Source organism: Bombus vancouverensis, chromosome 6 (assembly GCF_051014615.1).
Source record: "Bombus vancouverensis nearcticus chromosome 6, iyBomVanc1_principal, whole genome shotgun sequence".
Classification (NCBI taxonomy): domain Eukaryota; kingdom Metazoa; phylum Arthropoda; class Insecta; order Hymenoptera; family Apidae; genus Bombus; species Bombus vancouverensis.
The window spans coordinates 11,859,171-11,880,842 of record NC_134916.1 but is presented as its reverse complement, the minus strand read 5'-3'; the positions used below and the strand labels follow the sequence as shown (position 1 = coordinate 11,880,842).

At 39.6% G+C, this 21,672-nt stretch overlaps 1 protein-coding gene across 4 annotated transcripts; it reads left to right on the top strand.

Moving 5' to 3' along the window:
* Positions 1-4,321: 4,321 nt before the first annotated feature.
* Positions 4,322-21,646, top strand: LOC117155775 (uncharacterized). 4 transcript variants are annotated; one of them, XM_033332113.2, is made up of 7 exons: positions 4,322-4,460; positions 5,985-6,098; positions 9,035-9,136; positions 12,016-12,246; positions 14,303-14,512; positions 17,053-17,190; positions 20,545-21,646. In XM_033332113.2, exons 2-7 carry the CDS (start codon positions 6,009-6,011, stop codon positions 20,608-20,610), a joined length of 837 nt encoding a protein of 278 aa, XP_033188004.1. In that variant the 5' UTR covers positions 4,322-4,460; positions 5,985-6,008; the 3' UTR covers positions 20,611-21,646. The 4 variants fall into 4 exon arrangements, with proteins under 4 accessions (XP_033188004.1, XP_033188003.1, XP_033188005.1 ...); XM_033332112.2 differs by having other exon boundaries at positions 4,337-4,467; XM_076619261.1 differs by lacking the exon at positions 4,322-4,460 and adding an exon at positions 4,855-5,010.
* The last annotated feature ends 26 nt before the right edge of the window (positions 21,647-21,672 follow it).

The window sequence follows — 21,672 nt, the reverse complement described above, 5'->3', positions numbered from 1 at the left end:
TAGAAACGAGGAATTTCTTACATTTCCCCGTTGCTCCATCTTCAAATCCTACATGCAATTACATGGAAAATACTCGCGACCCTTATTTTCAACATAAATGATTTATTAAGTGTTTGTGCTTTTGTTACGCGTTTCCTATCGTATGGAAAACGCATGAAAAATTCATTAGAAACGAAACTATTGCCGCTTGGCAAGGTTGCGACGTTTCAGCCCATCTCAAATCGACGAGACTCCTAGAATATTCGTGACAGGAATAACGAATGTTAAAGACTGTGTAATAAAACGAATGGACTTGGAAGCTATGTGGAATACTGCAGCAGTCGTCTAAAATTTTTTTTAGGAAAACTACGTGTCGTAAATGAACATCTAGAGCGAAGTTCCTTTTATAACTGAAACGTGGTATAGGTAATTACCATGTATTTTAATAAAAGATTGAGAACGATCGAAGATACCCTAAGAGATATCTCTCTATCGATAATATTTCCGAACAAGATATTATTTCAACTTATTACTTCATTTATTATTTTAATTTATTATTCTAGATCAAAATTGCTTAATCCCAGATGAATGAGAATGAATTCTTACGCTGTAGCCTTCTTTAAATTTTGCTTGTAACACTTACTATGGTTCCTAGTTGTAATTTATTTTACTTAACATATGTTATGGTGATATCAGAGAAAAAAAAACCTGTTGTTTCTTACGGAATTACACGTGGAGCACGAACTAGAATTTCGTTTATTTTCAACGCTGGTTTCCTTAGCTAACCGGTAGCGGAATTAGTCAGGAACACGAGTCAAGTGCTATTCCAGGCCGGATCCTGGAAATCGTTACGTGACCAACCGTTGCCCGCGTTATAATATACGATTAAAAGTGGACAACCAAACCTGAGTTTCCGTGTCACCGAATTACATAAATCTATTAATTGCTCAAGGCGCTATTAGGAATAAAGGAATCGACGCATCCTTGAGTTACTTGTTTTTGTCTTGTTCTTATTAGTTTCAAGGAGGATTTCTAGTGGCTCTTGAATCCTCGTTCTTATTAATGGATAATTATTGAATTAATGACGAATCGATGGTAAAATCAATTATAGTTGATCAACTATCTAAAAAAAAAAAAAAAAAAAAAAAAAAGAAAAATTACAATAAAACGGTAACGTCCTTTATTTGTAGGTTTTGTAAGAACAAAAACGATCACGAGAATGTGGTTTAGCGCGCAAAGATCATAGTCAGATGAAAAGAATGATTATTCTGGCAAGAGATGAATGAAAGCGATATCAAATTGTGCATGAAAGTAGAAGTTGCATAACGTCGAAAGTTCCACCGGGGTTACGTTTGATAAAAGTCGAATGGACTATCAACGACGCGCCATTGAAGAAACATTTTGTTAGAACGTGAGTAATTCATTATGCACCGACTTGAGTTAAAATACGAGTTGTAATTCTCGAAGTCTCTACTATTCTATCACTTTGCTACTCGAACTCGATTGTGAAAAGGTAGTAAACGAAACACAGTGAAGCCAAGATTTTTGCAGAGAAAGGAGAGTCACGACCCATTTTTAAATCGATTTCTCGTAATTGATAAGCGACTCGATTGGAACATGCCCAGTTTCGTCATCGAATAATGATCGTTCTTCCTCTCATTTCTGTCGTTTCGATCGCTGGCAAAATAATAAGCGGAAACGTCGTAACAGGACAAACTTCAACGGCGACGTGTACAATTCTCAGGAGCATAAGCCGTTTGCAATGTTTACAATGACAATGAACGCGAATTACGTTGAATTTCTATACGTGGTTCTATTCTATAAAATACAAACCCAAGACACATGCTTCTTGTTCAACATGTGTTTGCGTACAATCGTTGGCCAGATTATATTTATAACAAAGAGTTACTCCATTTAATATGAAGCGGAATTAATTTGATTAATTAAACACGAGGTCGTGAGGGATACGGAAATGTTGAAGAGCTTTTATACGATCGAGTTCAAGATGGATGTTTTTAATTTCCTTTTTGACCTCGTGTTTAATGAGTTTTTTATTCCCTGATTCACTGAAACGCGTCTTCTCTCTCTCTCTCTCTCTCTCTCTCTCTCTCTCTCTCTCTCTCCCTATACAATATTATACCGGTATAGGAAACATTACTAAAAAGTTTCGAAACGTTTGATAATGATCGTCGAGAAGAAAACGAAAAGTCACCCTTATCTTGATCAGTAGAAGCTGGCAGAATATAACACCGTGGTTTTTTTTTTTTTTTGTTAATATCGAAATACGTATACTACAAACACGGTATAACATGGAATTAAATTGTCTTTAATATTGGGAAACATCTAAGGAATACAACTGGCGCAAGAGCAACTTTCGACATCGATTTCCAAATTTTTGACAGCTAACGACAAACACACGACGAGAGATTCCATTCCCTGAGCTCGATCGATCATGACCACTTTTTCGTTAAGGATTAGCGATGCGTATCTCGAGTTCCTTTTCTATTTGGCCCATTCCCAACGAAACAGAGATCAACGAATCGAGAAGCAATTTGCACAATTCTTTAATGTGTACAAATAATAGAACAGAACAAATAAATGTACAATACCGTGATAGTACGCAACGATAGGTGGAAAATTTAACACTGAAACTATCGAAATCACAGGTTTCAGATTGTCTCATTTTTTCGATTACTAAAAGATCAGTGCAAATGCTTTTGGCAAAATCAATGCTGACTTTCGTTAAAATACAAATATAATTTTATATACTTATACATTTCAGTTGTTTGACTTTGATTAGGATTCTCCGTGTATACTACTCTATGTTTAATACTGTATGTATATATCACAAATTGTTAGTTCTAGGTTTAATCGTTAAAGTGATTTCATTCCAATTCTGTGAAATCGGAGGTGACTCTAGTCGACCAAACAATCGGCCAACAATCTGGAACGACAATTTCGCAGTTGCGTACTGCGACACAGATCAACCAAATCTATCTGAAATCTTAATAGGATTTTCACTGGATGCGACGTGCAACAAGGTCGGTGAAACAAGAGAATGAAACTGGAAACGGAGAACTTCCATAGAAAAAGCCATGAATACCAGGTACCGTGATAAATCCGATTTACCTGCGATAATTTCAGTTATACATTCGTTGCCGAATAATTGCTGGAAAGTTTCATTTGGCCGCGTAATTAAGCGCCACGGAACAATTGCATCGGTGTGCGATTCACACGGGTACAGCGATAATATAATAGGACGTGTCTGACCACGCACGGGCCGAATCTACTGAGAATCCTTGAACTAAATTACGGCTGCATTCTTCAATTAAAGCACAGCAATCGCATTTAATGTTTTCCTCTATTTCACGTATGCGGATTTAGAAAGTAAACTGTATAAACATGAAATTAATATTTCGATGTAGAACGAAGTTGAAACTCTTGCCATTTGCGGAATGAATAATAAATAACTATGACAAAAGTTTCTATGATTCAGATATACTCTCGTGTCGAGTCTTTATATAAGTTTTCGTAAAAGCAGTGCCTAACGCAGAGGGGATGGGACAAAGAAGAACCAGTTTTATAATCAAAGATAAAAATGCACACAAAAACGGGTCTTTCGATTTTATACATTTATATTTATTTAGGAATAAAAACGAATCTTGTGTTTCTCGTGATATAATTGGCGAATGCTTCGTGTAAAAAGATTCGGAGCCTTTGTTAACCGTAATCGAACCTGAACAATCAATTTCATCGTGAAAATATTTTAAACACCGATCGTTATAACACTTGCTTCTTAACAAAGAGAGATTTAATTGAAGAAAGGCTTAGCAAAAATGTAACGTGATCGAGACATAATCGATCTTTCGCAAGTTCGTTTATCGTTGAAAATTATAATTAACTTCCAGGAATATTCCACTTCCATAACTGGAATTCGCTGAAAAGTTTAGAAATTCGAAGATTCATGAATTTAAAGACTCAAGAGTTCAAAGGTCTAAAGAATTCAAATTAAGCCCAGAAATTTCGAAATATTCCTAGAGGTAAACGAACGTATATTTTACTAATCACGGACATAAATTCCTATGGTAACGCGTTTATTCGTTATCTTCGATGTTATCAATCGCCCTTAAGGATACATTGACGCACAACAACAATCCATTTGATACTTCCGCTCCGCACATCTTCACGGTCGCATCGAGGATCTTTCATCGGCCGTAGCTACTTACATCTTACATTCTACGGTGATCCCTTCTTCAGAATCGCGCGAGGCGACCAGAAAAGAAAGAGAAACAGAGAAGACGGAGACTGAAGTGTAGCGTGGAGGTGGCGATAGGCCCCTCCTTCTAATAAAAGCCGCTCACTAACCTCCGTTACACAGACAGTTACAGAAAAGCCGAAGAGAGCAGGAGCCACGGAGAGCTCCTTTTGGGTCTCTTTTACAAGCGGACAGTTTAAAAGTTCTACCGTGTCATAACGAATCGGTGTGTGGTGAGTTCCTTCATATGGAACACGTATTCGATCGCGATATCGTGCATTTTATTTCAGCGTTCGATAATTACGTTAGTCCACGTGACACGAGCTCTGTGTTCAGGAAACTATCGAGTATTTTGGAAATATATAATTTGTAACAAAAATTGTATAGTTGAATTTTTCTTGCTCAGTTTGGTTGTACGTCTCGACGCTTTTTCAACGTTTGCAAAAGAGTTTGCAAGATAGTAGTTCTCATAGAGTCTCGATAGGTTCCCAGGTGCATAGGATTTCCAATTTCGGGCTTCTTCCTCGAGTTCGAAAGAGGCTCGTGTATACGAAACGGGCACAAAGAATTGTCAGAGTGAAGATATTCGTGAAGTGGTTCTCACCGGACACAACGAGCTCGAGGAAAAAATCGAAATTCGTAAGACCAGCTATTGGTCCAACCGAAGGAAAATCCGGTTTTTATCGAACTGTGACGCTTGATCATTTCGCGGAACGCACGTGACTCTACACACGACGGTTCAACCTATTGACTTTGTCAAATCGACGAAATATTTGGTAGCTAGCTAAATTACTTCATTGCAATTTTTATCATTTTAGAAGAAAGTTGTACTACTCTCTATTCCAAACATAGTTGAAGCCTGCTTTCGATTATGCTCGCGAATTATTAATGAAATTTGCCAATATTTGGCCTCGAATGCGCACTGTTGCTCCATCACCATCGGTTGGGACGACATGTGTACTGAATCTATATTAACTCGATGTGTGGTCAGCATTATATTCCGACAGTTTCGCTATCGTAATTATAGACTCGTTTGAAGGCAAGTCGAGCAACATGTGTATTTGAACGTACAATTAAATTTTATGGAATAGAATCAAAACGTGAAAGGTAAATGATGTGACAAAAAGAAAGTCAAATATTCCGATAAGCATTTATTTTTCGATATTTCTCGATAATTACGTCGAAAAGAAATGCATATTATCAGTTCACGTTGAAATATTCAAAATTCTTCTATTTCGTTACGATTTGCAACGATTCCACATGGTAAAAACGAACAACAAGCAATAGCAATAGCGATGAGTCATTTTTATAAAAATGAACGAAACGCTTTAGACCATCTTTCCTCAAGAATCTCGGCGTCGTTTTTGCCAGCGGCATTCTCCACTTTCATTCGGTCGAAAGTGATAGTTTCGAACGTATCCACACTCGAGAAAGGAGAGCCATTGCTCCCCACTCCTGAAACATCGTCGAGACTCCTTCACCTTCTCATCTTTTTCTCCAGGATCCTTTCAAAACGTTTCCGGTCCATCATGCTGGTCGATTATCCAGGAAACAGGCGCAGATATAAGATAATATTTTAGATTCCAGATAAAACAATATTATATTCTTAAACACAGACTGATACGTATTTCACAATGCTCACGTTTCGATAAACAATCAAAGTTGGCAAACATTTCCGCGGTGAAATATTTTATAAGAACCAACAAGGAACATTTTATTGAAAATTATATCATACCCTTTTCCTTTGCAGGTTTCAAATTCCCAATCAAACAAAATGAAACTCATCGTTATTTTGGCAACAGCACTGTGCGTGACTTTGGTGGGTTCGAGTCCACTTTCTGATAAAGGTCGTCTCCAATCCGAGGTAAGCCGGTTGAAAAACGTACGTGTGTTCACCAAATGTCGACGGAGGCTTGGTTTTCATTTGGCAATGTACGATAATTTCACAAACATGTCCGCAATCCGGTTCCATCGAAGCCATCGAACGACCTTAGTATTTAGTTCTTGAACTTTTCAATGCCAATCGTGTATTCCACCAAAAAGAAGGAAACTTCCAAATAATATATAGATAGCTTCCTCTTTGCCATAGGAAAACGTATTAAATTCTGTTCTCTGATATTCATCTAATTCACCTCAAGCTCGTACATCGTATTTTGTATATATCGTATTTTTATATTTCGTATATTTAACGCAGAAAAGTATTTTAGAAAATTCTGTCTGATGTTCGAAAGGATTCGCAGCTAGTTGTATTCGATTCAGAGATTGCGTAACTAGCGTTACGATCGATTTCTCTGTGTCACTGGGCCGGCTGGACGCCAACCATCTATCCTTGAGACGATCTTCGTTATCTCGGAAGAACGCTGGAATCGGAGAAAACGTTGTTTCTGTGCGCGAAATTCGCGACAGGCAACGGCCGTTTAATCGTCGAGATAACCAACGAAGGAAACGTGCAGTGTCGTTCGTTGCGAAAGTTTTCGCCAGGATTTCGACGTCCGGCTAAATCGCCGGTTGATCGTTGGACCGAGTCGATCGATTCGGTGATCGCAGATGATGTTTCACTTTCGACGGAACCTCTTTCACTCCGATCGAGTGCTACGACCTCGCGCGAATAAAGGCTCGCAAAGAAAACGCGCAACACTCGTGTTTCTAATGTCTCATCCACGTCACGTGGAATCCTCGGACTTAAGACGATGTGTTTGATTTCCATTTAACAACGTTGAATCACATTTGCTTGTAACATTAACATGTCTAATGGAGGCACGATTGATTGTTAGGATTTTAATTTACCGCCATTGCATTTTAACGACTGCCGAATCGTTAACGTAGTAGTTTATGCAAATAAATGTCCTCTTTGTTTGCTGCAACGAAGTCTTTTATTGTAGCCATTTTTCCAATGAAAATAGGTGTGGACATCATTAAGAAACACGTTTTGTTGAAAACAGAAAATCATAGAGAAAACTCGCGCGTCATAGTCGGAAGAGATTAAATGATTTTCGTGGAATTGTTTTTTTTTTTTTTTTTAGCGTGACGATTAGTCATGTGGGCAAGTATCGTTACACGAGCGATGAAATATACGGTCCAACGAAAAGTCAGAACGTCTGGTCGACTCTCTTCTTCGGTTCGACACTTTCACTGGCCGCGAACACTTCCAGAGTTACACCGGACACTTTCTTCGCTTGATCGCTGCCCAATGGAAAGCGCGCGCGTAAACGTACACGCGCTCACGTGCACGTGTTCTCTCTCTCTCTCTCTCTCTCTCCATCTCTCGTTATATCGTGCCTGACAGTGGTTTCCAAATCTCTTTATTTTCGTACTAGTTGTTTTTTTTTGCTTGAAATATTTTTATTGCCAGGTATCGTTATTGTTTGTGGGATTTGTCAATTGTAGATAGTTGAATTACAAAAGCACCAAATTAAAAAGTGCAGAGGAAAGACGCGATAAGTCATATTTCCTGTTTTCTATATGGCAGCAATTTTAAAATGCTATAGCATAACAACTAATTACATATTACCAGAATTAGTTTATGAGATCTTCTTGAAAAATATTTGCATAAAATATATCGACTTCTCAAAAGTATCAGTTATCATATTTTAATTTGTATATTATATTAGACTACACTATTAACATATTAATAATTAATAACTACTAAATAGCATGAAAATCAGGTAATCATCAAAATTGCTCCTGTTATATGTATTTTCTTCGTAATCTTCAGTGAAATGTTGTACGAAGTACAAGAGAAATTGTAACGGATATCTTAAGTCGACTACCGCTAGTTTTGGAGACTTCAACGCGAGAATAAGCGCGATCTCCTATTACGGTACTCGTTCTAATTTCGCTCAGTTGTTTGCTTCCAACCAAACGACTATTCAACTTTAGAAAAATTTGCGATTTATTCGGATATCTACAGGAAATTGTAAAATGAATTCGTTATTGGTGAGGCTATGTCGGAAGCAAAGACTAGTTGCGAATGTGGACAACACGCAGGGACAAATATCGTAACAGCGAGTCGAACGTGAGCGCGGTATAGGGGAAAGTGAACCATGGTAATCAGGTTGAGCAACTTTTGAGACCGTCTAAGTGTCAGAACGGTTCGATTAATCCGTCGATGACTTTGTCCGGGTTGTTACAAAACCCAACGACATTATTTATAAACGAGTTTACTTTTTCGTCTCACTGCCGATCTATTTAAGTCGTCTTGTGCGAACAAGAAGCGCCGTTTACAACTAGGCAGGTCATAAATCATAAAAAGCTTCGTATATCGTAACAGAAAATTGTAGCGACACTAATGCAGTAATACGTAATAATGCGCAATCATGTCGTTAAACGCTGCAATTCTCTTCGAGCGATTGTCGTGCGCAACGTTACAGTTCCATTATTTTCTCTCGCCTAAAATTTACTCAATTCTCCATTCGTACAACGATCCGCACGCGTTCTCGTTCAATTTTGTAGTTTGTAAATTATCGTTCCGGAGCAAACCTTGAACGCATCGAACGAAATCCTTGTTTAGAGTTTACGTCTCTCTTATACTATTCGTCGTGGATATTGCGCAACGATATTATCTTAACGCTCTTCGACGTTCTCGACTATCTTCCAGATATATTTCGTCGGTACTTTCTTATCTCTGTGGATAATACTTTACACGATTACAGAAGAAACAGTTACGCATACAGGAACAATAATTAAAAGGTGGTAATGAAAATCTCGGAGGCAGATGCATGAGAGGAAGAGTAATATATGAAACGAGAATTTCCAGACATTGAAAATACTTTGTAGGGACAACAGGGAAACTTTTTTCAGGCACTGAATCGGCTGATGATGGCCGAAGCCGACAACGAGGCCGCTCTAAGGAACAAACGGACGATCGGTATCCTGCGAGAACTGTTTCCCGATGCCTCTCAGGTGAGCAGCTGCTGAATACAGCGCAGTCAAATCCTGCAGACGGCCAGGACCGATTTATGTACCAAGTTCCCTCTTCCCTCGTAGACGCTCGGTATTTTTTGTATCGGATTTAGTCAATCGAAATAGGACCTTGGACGTTCTACGTTGTTCAAATCGCCGCTTTCTCGTATTAACGGATAATTGAGAAATTATATCGTCAACGAAAACGTTTCATTAGTAATACCGTGTCGGTTTAAAGTCGAGGAGAAATTGTTCGCAGTGAATCGACATTCCTCCTAAGAAAGTTGTACGTTCGATTCATGATTCACGGAGAGTTTCCTCGTTTCCTGTGCATTCTGTCTATAGATTGCGCAACTACGTGTTCGTTTATTCGATTAACTTCATGAATTAAGATAAGATATCGAATGAAAATTGAAAGTTTCTATCGGAACGAATTCGATCCGCGTACGTCCTTCTCGAGCCAAATTTCACCGTGGAAAACACGATCGTTGCAACCGTTTGCTAGTTCCATTTTACCACCTTCATCGAACCAGCTACTAGTTCGGCAATATCATTTATCGCCATTTGACACGTTCACTTCCTACCCGTTGTAACGTTCTCGACTGCACCGAAGGCTGACGACGAATCCTAATATCGAGCTCCGTCAACGAATACTGGAACATTAATTCAACAATAACGTTGCTCAAAAAGCAATTCCATGGACGTACATTCCGACGACGCAAATACGACAATAATAACAGTTGGCCGAACGATTAAAAAGAATCAATGCTCGACGTAACCATTTGTAACGAACACGAATTTCAACGAAACGAATTCGATTAAATCGCGCGATAATATTAACATCAGGAGCTACGTTACGACTCTTGTATCACGGACACGAAAAGACAGAAAATTTCCTCGTGAATGGGAACGAGCGATATTCGAAAACAGGATTGATAAAAAAAGGTCAGCTAAGAGCTGTTATTTTCTAGATGATCGAAAAAAAGGTGAACTCGATTGTCGCGGAAATCATCCGAATACTCGGCCCGACCGTTCTTCGCAGTTTAATTCAGAATAACGGTGACTCGAACTCCGGAAGCTCGTCGAGCGGTGGCTCGACGGCGACCGCTGAGCCGCCCTTCTTCGACGACGAGGAGGACGACGCAGGCAATTCCAAGGTATCGGTATCCTTGCCGACGTTCCCGCCAGACGAGGACACAGACACGGGAGCGCCAGCCAGTATGTCGAGCACTAAAGCCAGCCAGACGACCGCTATCAATCAGGACGACAGGATGAACGAGGTCGCCTCTACGGTCGCGTGACTGTACAATGGTGGCGAGATCGGTAACACGTTGGAGGTCAATGAACCTGAACGAAGAGTAATCGATTGATCCGGCAAGGACGATCACCGCGCAATTGGGACTGCTGCGGGAAACAATAATTTGTCTACCAAGTTTTTCTACTGTCTGCTAACTATAACTCTTTCTCTGTGTGCGTTTGCGTGTGTATACCATTCGTATCGTTTTCTATTATTCGCTTGTCTATCTGTTTGCGTTGTGTTTCTCTTCATTCTGTCTTCTATTTATTTTTCTTGACATCGTTATCCTTTGATTCTTCATATTCGTCTCGAGGCAAGATACTTTCTTATAAAGAGGGCACTTTTTCTGGTGTTTTCGTTGAACAGTAATTGCTACTTTCTGCCTTCATCTTTTTTGTCGATCATTGGAAAAAATCAATCTGCATTCGCGTTAATTTACAATTCATTTCCCGACCGTCGCATAACAGCCATGCTAAATAGAATTAGCTGGAAGAAAACAACGTTCGAGTTAACAATTTATATTCCGCAATGACAGATGATGATAAATGATTATTAGATTCCCGTTTGTTTTATCATATTATGTTTAGCTTCTTTGTAGTGTTATGTTGTCATAAATATCATGCAGCGATGTTTTATCATTGGATATTTATGCGTTTCTGCTGCATCGTTGACTGAAATCAGCATAAGAGAATTCAGAGCCGGAGAGAATCTGCAATTCATAAGCTAGATAACTTCAAATAGTATAGAAAAACGTGGCATGTAAGGCTCTCTTCGGTGATTTTCAATAAATTCAAACTTCTCGTTAAAAGCCGTTGTTCTAATACAATAATCAGAAGTTTGGACTCGATTGCGCTGCTATATGATTGCTCTACACATATATACTATATTACGCAATTGCTCACGAAAGAAAATTCTAAAGTAAATCGAAGAAACAGTGGTTGCAAGTACATCACTTCTCGTTACTTCTCCATTCATCCGACTATTTCTATTCATACAGTACACATTTACTAAATGTTTGCATAAATGTCTTATAACCTCTGTACGTAATACACATTTTCACATTGATTTCAAATATTTCCAATATAGTCATGACAATCGTGTCTCATTACGGTGTTAATGAAATCATAAAATGTTCTATGTAATGTATACAATACAGCTTTCTATGTTCAATGACCAAGAAAAGCAGTTCTTTCGAAGAGTTTTTTCGTGATCCATTGCATATCTCTCTACGTTGCTTGCAGAGTATAGCCGTCATTCAGCCATCGATCGCTGAACTGATGCGCATCCCGATCACGAGACATCGCGAGATCGCGCGTCACACGCTTCGTTTCCTTCGATCTGAACAAGCCGTGTTTTTTTCTCCCTAAACGCCGGTCGATCGTTAACGAACTTGATTTTACAATACACCAGTGTTCATAAATAATTCACGTTGATTATCCAACGACTTAAACGCACTCTTGCAGTCCTTGACTGTATAATAATTCACGATCAATGTCCATTCGAGTTTCCTTAGCAATCGATCGGTGGCGACTCGTCTTCAAACATACTCGAAATGGTAGACCGTAAACCTTCTATTTCACAGAATATAAACCCGGAAGCGGAGTACAAGGTAAACGAGGTAGCAGCCGAGTCGCAAAACAACGAGGTCAAAGTACAATTCGCGGATGAACAGGGCAGCAACGATGCAGCACCACCATTGACGCCTCTCGAAGAAGTAGAGACTGAAGATGACGAGAACAGAAACAAAAGGTTCCTCTCTGGTCTGGGCGGCTCCAGTAGCAGCTCTGGCAACTTCGTCTTTGATATAATCAGGGTGAGTTTTCCGTAATAAAGAAAGCGTTTCCTGTTCCACTGCGTCTCTTCGGTATCGAGTGAAAAGTGGAAGTTTACATTCTGTGGATCTTAATTATTGTCATGGATATTTGTAATATATTTCTGTAATTCATAGGCGATGTTTAATCGATAAACGTAGCCAAGGATTTTGTCTATTTGATGACACTAAGATTCGAACAGACTAATCTTCTAAAACGATTAAACCATTCGCAGTGTAGCATGTGAGAAACTCCGGCATATTGTCGTATCTTACATGTGGTAATACGTAACGTAATTATTATAGTATTAGATCGAGGGCTTTTATGCAAATTTATATTTGTATGGGTACGAGTAAAGCAACGGAATCTAAGAAGACTCGCAACATCTATTAAAAAAAAAAAAAAAAAAAAAGAAAAAGATCCGACACACCACTTTCATTATCTTATACATATCATTTGCGTTTATTAAGTATCGTTTTCCTGTGAATTTCTGTATAAATGCATACAAATCTGCAGCCTAGGAATTATTAATACTTATTTTCCAGAAGAAGTAGAAGTACGTATTTCTTGTACCACGTATCAGAAACCTTGAAGATCAAATAATTATTTTCCAAGTCATATTACATTACCTAGATCACTGCAACAATAATTAAGTCGAATAATTATTGAAACATTCGATGGATAGTACTCTGTCGATTGATCTCGATATTTCCAATCATCGTACAATTTACTGCTCTAAATACGTATTAGACGTCGAACAACTCGATGCACGATATTTGAATTGAATGTATAGTTCGATAAAAAAAAGAGGACTTGTATAAGAAAAGGTACAGATTTGCGTCAAAAACATAAAGGTCGAAAATAATATGGCAGAAACTGATAGATTTAACATTCAAATAAGCAGCGAACAGGCGGACACAGGCAAGGGCGCCTACTTTGATACCGGTGAAAGTCCACGACCGAATTGCCCAGCTGTGTCGCTTGGTTACTATTCCAAGGTTCTCGACCTAGGCGCGACCTAACCTCGTGGATGATTAGAGACGAGACGAAAACATCCTCGAGGTTCATGCTTCATAAACGAGAAAAAGAAAATAGAAGATTTAGCACGTTACAAGAAACGCGCTAGAACAAGAAATCCGTGATCCTATCTTTTGCGCCGCGTTCGTGAGACCAGAATGTTTAATTACGAAATTATTTGGAAATCACGATTGCGCAAAGAGCTAATAATTTCGATTTTCAAATCATATTCTTCATTTTTCGTTCCTTCGAAGTTCAAATTGAACACGCTTGGAAAACTTACGTTGTGATATTTAAAACAAATTTCTGTTTAGTTTCCATTCTTTTAATCGCGTTTGTAAAGATACAAGTAACTGCGTGGAGTCAGCGACTTCAAGTAGCGTTAAAGCTTTCCTTCACCGTCTTTGGCTACTTATCTTATCTCACGTGCGTGATTCTTTGTTACCAAAGGTCACCAATGTTCGCAATCGCTAATGGAGAACTTACGCGATCCTGAGTAATACACGCGGCTGTTTGGAACTAGTCGATAGATCGACCTCCTTTTACGGTATCGAAAAACTGCCGTTCGTTTCCTTGAAAGTACGGTACGAAATATCGGATTGAAACATTTCACATTTTCTTACAACGTTCTGTGAAATCTGTTCCATTATAGTATTCTATTCTGACCCTCCACTCTTCACGCGATAAACGATCTGGAGAAAAGCAATCCCCAAGAAACCAATGGACCCGAAACAAAATGACTGAAACGAACTAGAATAAACGCAGAATCGTCGCATTGACCCAAGACAAATACCAAGAAAAATACTCGTCTCGTCAGTCGTTAAAAACAATTTCAGCCGCTTTGCAGGACATCCACTTCATCGACGACGAATACTAATCCACTATCGTGAAGCGGAAGGAGAAAAATCGCTTGTTGTCGATACGACACGCGACAATCATGACCGAAACAAAGAAAAGAACAGAAAAGAATGACTAAATAGACAGGCGTTCTCCCGAGGAGCGGATCAGTAAACGAAAGTTCTCGTCTCTGTTCTCGTTTAGCAAGCGGCCGACGGGGCGGCAAGAGCGGCGGGCACGGTGTACCGCGTGGTGGCAGGTACGCAGAGCCTAGGGCTCGGTTTAAGCGCCTCTCGGGACTTGGGCCCGATTCCCCAAGGTGCCGCCCCTGCTGCCGCTCCAGCTGGTTCCTCGACCACGGCGGGATCCTCGACCAGCGCACCGGCCGCGTCAGGAGCCGGCAACCTACCACCGGTACGCTAATCCTTCCGAGCAGAGCCGAACGGACACTGCCTACTGCACTTCTCTCTGTCTGTCTGTCTGTCTGTTATCTCTCTCGCTCTCTCTCTCTCTCTCACTTTCTTTATCTCTCTTCTGAATTTCACTTGTCCACTCGGTGAACGGATACCACAGGTTTCTTAATGACGATTTTCAGTGGTTTCGCTGAATGTTGGCCTATGGGAACCTGGCCGGCTTTCTGTTTGCTCTGGGTTTAACTCTGTTTCTCTTTGCTAATGGCGCTTGGTGGATGACACTTTCCTTTCTCTAACACGTTAATTCTCGAGCAAGGTCTTTTATGGTAACTCGCCTCTTCAAGATGTATTTCTTTCGAAAAGATGGCTTTCTGTTTGTTATAGAAATATGAATGTTACGTTGTAAGGAGTTTCAACTCGAGATAATATTAGTTTGCAGTAACAATATTGTTCTCTAGTGCATCAAATATCTAATATTTGCATCCATCTCGCAAGAAGTACTTTGCACGTTTACAAGCAACGAACCGCATATTTAACAGCACCCAATCCTCTGTACATCGAAGCAAAGCATGCAACTATGTTTGATCAGCATGTACTGCCCGCACGTGACTAACGATCACCTGTTACTCGTACCGCGTGTTCTTTTGTTTATCCTTCGTCTTCCGTTTACTTAATTATTCGAACATCGTTCGTATGGTCTGTCTGTCCTTTCTTCGCTCTTCATTAGCTTGCCTTCCCCGTGTTTCGTCGTGCCTTCTTCGTCGAATTCCTTTAGCCACCATCGTACGTGAATTGTGCACCAGGATATTTAATTCGATCGTCCACCCTGTTGAGCAAGATCCATCGCGCGAATAATTTCAGAAACCTGGAGCACAATTCGCGAAACGTTCATCGATTTTCTCATAGTCCTAGCGTAGAGTCTTAGATGTAATGCATCATCGTTGTCACTAACCAACCCCTGTTTACATTCGTCCTGTATTCCCATCTCGAACGACTGAAAGAATATTTTTGATATTCTTTAAAGATATTTTCAACAATGACATGCAGGATCTGTAATTTAGTTTCCATATACAATGGCTTATGAATGTATTTTTATGTGTATGTATATTACGCGTTTTATATGAAACATTTTGAAATTTCACCAACATTTTAACGAGACGCGACTGACGTTATCACATTGGTAAAATCCTAAACAAATCTGAAAATGTATATAGAAGTTACAAGACATTTAGCGCAGATATATAAGTTTAGTTAAAGAAAATTGGTAATACGGTATAATAAAATCAAATTTCAAGATGTTACACATGTACGTACAAAGATTTCGAAATGTTTAAATACTTTCGTAAGCCATCGCATGTATTCGTCCGAAGAATTGTTTCAATGTGACAACTTTCAGTCCTTCGAACGCCACGTAACACCGATTATCGTCATATCTTCCTACTAATTGTAACCTCCACGTTTATCGATCCTATTCTCCGATTCTGGACAAGTATTCAGTGACCCTGTAAATCCTTCGTTCCGTCACGTCCAACTCATCTTTTATCCAATTGTTCCACCCGACCAACGGTCCCGACGCGACACCGACAACCAGCGATTAAAGACTTTCGGCGAAGCAACTGGCTGATGGACATCCCGGCCGATTTCCTCGGAATCTCAGGGCAGCCATTGATCGATTGCCGATTCTCTCGTTGTGATCTCGTACTCGTTCATTGCACATTCATACGTTGTATATTGTTAGCGTCGTAGCCGTAGCTCGTTCGTTGCTACTGGGACGCACCAAAAACAACGCGTAGCCAGACGATTCCGCTTCGCGTTGTCCAATAATTTCACTTCTTTTCGTTTCGAATCTCTGACCGAATGCGTACGGAGAAAATGAGATTCTTATACAGAGCCGAGTCGTCTGGCCTCGTACACGAATTCTTCTAAATAGTAGTATTGTAAATTGATAGCACGATGCGTGACGTACGTTTTTTTAACGACCGAGCAGCAAAGTAAGTATGTGCGTCATGCTGTCTGTAATTATCACTGTAACGTCGTATTGTCTTTTTGGGTCCTTGTAAATATGTTTCTAGTTTTGATGCACCTTTAGGTTGTCCATAATGCGACAGTGTCACGAAACTTTGAAATCTCGAGATTTCCGAGTTATCTCGCGAAAGTATGTTGTCACTTGCAAAAATATGAATAAAAAGATATTCTAAGCGTATGGACACCCTATAACGATATCCGAAACAATGTCACGAGCCGAAGAAGCGCACGTAAGGATCGTAGCAGCAAGATCGATGGATCGTAGCCGCAAGTAGGATTCAGGATGTAAAAGCACCGTAGTATCGGGAGCGCTGAAGCTGGACGTGGACCTGCTACACACCGCAACTATCTCTCTATTCAAAAAATAATAAATGAATGACAACGATTTACGCGATGATCGATGACAATGAACGATCTACGCAACTTGTCTCTATCATTCACCTTCTCTCGTGCTCTTTCTGAGAAAACCTCTGTTGCGATGGAAATTAGGCTAATACGTGGCTCGATTATTTGCAGCTGGTAGCCGGAAGCGGAGGGGACGGTTCGGCTGGAAAGGCCGGAGAGGAGCCTCAAGAAGCAATTCCAGGACCAGTTACCAGGTTCTTCGTCATAGTGAACAGAGGAATTTCGAATCTCGTACAGGATCTCATTCTTGTGAGTAATTTTCATTGGTATATGATAAAAATGGGTTAAGCGGTAAATGGCAAATAGTAAGAAGAAACGTAAAAGATGCAGAAATCGATTCATTCCCTTCTTTGGATAAATTTATTATTTATTTATCGATTATGCTTTTGGACTAGCGTTACTTTTCTTGCTTCCAGTTGAAAGGCGAAAATGACGCGATCATATTTGTTAAACGTTTTAGAAATATTAGAATTGATAGATTCATTAAAATCTCAAAATGTTTCTTCAATTTATTGTTTCGTTCATCGTCTTATTTATTATATATTATTTGAAATGTAAAGTGGATTTGTAATCGGTTCAATGTAAAGGCACTGAAATAATTTCTATGCCTTATCGATGCAATTATTTTGGAATTCTAAAATCTCCAACAATATCAAAACGTCTAATTAACATCTTGATAATGTATATTAAAAGAAAGTGACCAAAGGAACTAAAACATAAAAGCAATAGAAAAAGAAACGACGAAGAAATATGAAATTCTATATCATATAGCTTACAATACAATCGGCGATCAAAAGAATGAGAACACTTCAATTTGCAAATTGCTTCAATATCTTCTTCTGATCGTAAAGAAGCGTTTCAAAAAGACAGTTTCTCTATAGGCAATTTACCGACATGAATGGAAACTCAGCGACCCGATCGCATTGTGGCAACAGCCGGTCGATCTTTACGACTAGAAATTGATTATGTTTAACGAAGCAGACACGAAGCGAAATGTGCATGTAGAAAGGGGTTGACCGACCGAGGTTAGGACACGTTGGCGAACCAAACGCGTTATAACTTTGCTCGGGATTTTCCATGTAGTCACCGTGACGGGTGTCTAACAAATTGCCATTAACCTGTTCCGATTATTCGTAGTCTTTTTTTAAAACCATTTCGAATTCTACCTTGCAAATTAACTATCCTTTTGCATCGTTTTACATAACCGATTTGTTCGAAAGTGAAACTACAATATCTTCGTCGATTTGTTAATGTCAACGTACGAATTTCTTCTTTTTTCAAATAAATATAACGGTTTAATCGCGGTCATAATAGCAGCATTTAGCTGATACAGATATATTAATAACCATGAGCGATTCTAAATTCAAGAACGACGCACGATTAAAGTTCGCCTAATCTCATTCTCGTTTAATGTTCAACCAGCTTTTTTCGCTATTTATTATTTCTAATAAAGCCATGATATTTTATGCGTTAAATTAATTATTAATATATATCAATCTAAAAAGAATCTAAAAAGAACCGCGAGAAAGTCTAGAATTTTATACATTCGGAATTTTTTAGAAGAGAAATTCTAAATTCGACGTGGACCGATCTTTCGCGCCCAAGATTTTGCCGAAACTCGCGCAAGCGTGACGCGTTGTCGTTCCAGATACAAAACCGGGCGATTACGTAAGCATCCCCCGTCCGGATCGATGGAAAGCAAAAATGTAAGCGACTTTCTCTATGAAATAGCTCGTCCATTTGCCGGCTGACTTATGCAAGCAACTGCTACGTAGCTCCTGGCACGCGATATTGCCAGGAGTGCGACTGAACGGCTCCTGCGATCGAGATCTTGGTAGATCCTTCGGCCTCTAACGATCTATCAATGACGCGATTCCTCTATCGATGTGCTCAATTCTCGCGTGCAATTCGTTCCTTAACTTAATTCAGAATATTCGCGATCGTACAATTGTAAGAATACCATTTTAATTAGTAGAAAATAATTAAATAGCTGTTTAATAATACTGTAATAATACCTAGGTAGCTATTTACGTTCATATAATTGTATAAGCAATATCGTGGTTGAGCAATTTTGTCGAAATCATAAATCAAACAAATCACGATGTTTGTTCAGAGATCAGGCAATGACATACCTAATATCATACGTTACATCATCGAGAATTGACATGGACTGATAGCTTGAAGCTTTGGACCCTCTTAAGGCTCTACATTAGCAGCGATAGAACTAAGAATATTAATTACTATTTGGATAAATTGAGAAACGAGGAGACTGATGCAAATATACATTTTTATTTTAATATACAGTATAAAACATCGTTGATATCCCGTTTATGTTTAACACTCTGTATTAAAAATTTCTTCGCACGGTCCTCATCAACTACTCAGGTTATTTCCTCGAATCGCTAATAGTTCGTTTATCCTGACACCTGAAATCGTGTCTACTTTAACTCCGATATCATGTCCTTTATGATAGGTTGCAATTACAATTTGTAACGCCGTACTGAGATAAATACACCGATAACCGCGGTCACTCGTCGATGTTCACGTGTTTCGCTCTCGCGCGTCGTGAATTCTCAAGGAAAGCGAAACCGATCGACGAAAGAACCATGGGGAAGTAGTTCGTTAGGGGCAGATGATCTCACTTGGAGATCTCTACAGTTTATGTACGTTTCGTTGGTTCTCTCACGATATAGTTCCGCAAAAACTATTCCAATTTCGAAAGATCGTTGTCTCCGTGCAATGCTCGAGATGCTCGGCTAATTGATCGGTCTTACTATTACCAAGCGTGAAGAGGAAACGCAACGGACAGTGACTAGATTTTTCTACGCGTTTCGTTTGGAATTCGAGCGGGAAGAAAGCGGCCGAAAAAGAACACGCGTAGGAATTCCTGTGAGAACAAAACCACCGGCCAGTCGCAGCTATATTTCGCGTTTTTCTCGAGCCGTTTCGCGTTTAATTGACAGACCAGGTCTTTATTATGTCGTAGCGGCGATATAGCGTTTACAATGCGACAAACCAGAGAAAGCAACAGCACGAACAGACGGAAATACAGTGGTATGGTATCGCCAGCTCGAACGTTATTAAACTTAATCGCGCTTATTATGTTCAACCTTCGTCGCGCGTGCAAGCGGGCATCGGCTTGAAAGCGTTCACGGTTCGTACATCGCTCGGAATTTGTCTGCTTGCACCGCAACTTGTTAAATCGGAAATTCCGTTGCAGGTTCCAGTCACGTGGCGGAACAACGAACGAGCACATGTTGCATGGTCCGTGCGAATGATCTTCGATCGATGATCGTTTCTTTACTACGTTACGGTGAAACCGTGGTCGCGTGAATAAGAAATGTCGAAAGTACAGTTTAAACGCGCCTGCTCGAAAGCGTTGCGAACATTTGTAAGCGGAAAATCGTAGGATTGTCTTCTATACAAAGAGTATTGGAGAAAAAGGATTCACGTAAATGATTTAGAAACTCGTATCTTATAGTCTGGATGATTTCTTCTTCTTTCTAATTTATCATGTAAAGAATGTCTATGTATATGCGTGTGTATATGTGTATAGCTGATTACTAAGCAATAAAATCTAACCGAAACTATTTATGTTTTCAGCGCCTGGCAGCGACGAGCGAACGCATCGTCAACTTCAAGGCGAGACTGATCACTTCGGTCATCTAAAGTTGGACGAAACGCGACAGCGAAAGGGTGTCCAAGTATAAGAGAAAAATTCCGATGGTCCTGAAACGCTCGGGAGCCACGTGAGAGCCATTCTCGAGCCGTGATTGTCAAGCTGGAACACGGGTACGACGTTGGCAACGTAACCAGCGTTGCCCCCTTGTCCCCGAGATCCGAAGTCTCTCGTTGATACTACTGAATTGTTCTCGTCAAATTAAATAGCGTAATCGCGCGACTTCGAGTTCATACATCGAACTGTCTCTGTCCTCCGTCTATCTTGCTTCGCTTCTATCGTCTCCTACTTTTCGTTTTCTGTCTCACATCCTCCAACGCTCTCTTTTTCTCTTTGATACTTTCTCTGTTTATATTATACGCGGTATATTATTCTTCTTACTAGCGATTAGGAAGTTCACGTTACCGAGATTCGCTGCGCTCGAACTTTCGTCGATATGATATATAATTTATACGAATGGAATTCAACATTTTTTTGAGTCGATCATTTTTCTATGTAGCTCTATTTAAAATCTAAAATATTTTATTACTTATAAATATATTTTCTTGTGTAATTTTATAAGAAAAAATAACGTAAGTCCGAGTAGAATCTCATGTGAGCTGTGTATATAGCTATTTCCGAAATACAACTGTGCCAAGCATTGTTTCTTTCTGATCTGATCGATTTACACGTAAAGAAAGTTTCTCCCCGTTCAGCGGCCCGCGTTTCCTTGTCCGTTGCTTCCCCGAGGCCTGCCAACCCACTGCGGCGATTCCGGTGACCATTCGGTAAACTAAAGGAATTCCATGGCCCCTGTACAAAACTGAGCATAGTTTGAGATTCACTCTACCATTGCCGCATACGAGATAAAACGACGAGCCAATCTTCTCTTAGATTGGCCTAGAGTAGGCGGGATAAGAAAATGGTCATTGTCGAATAATACTCGTAAAAATGTATTTCGATCTTCGAATTGGACGAGTTATCCCTTTTACTGTAAATCGTCCCTGTTGTTTTGTAGTGTAAATAAATAAATATTATTATCATAAAGCTAGGACATTCTTGAAAATGTAGCA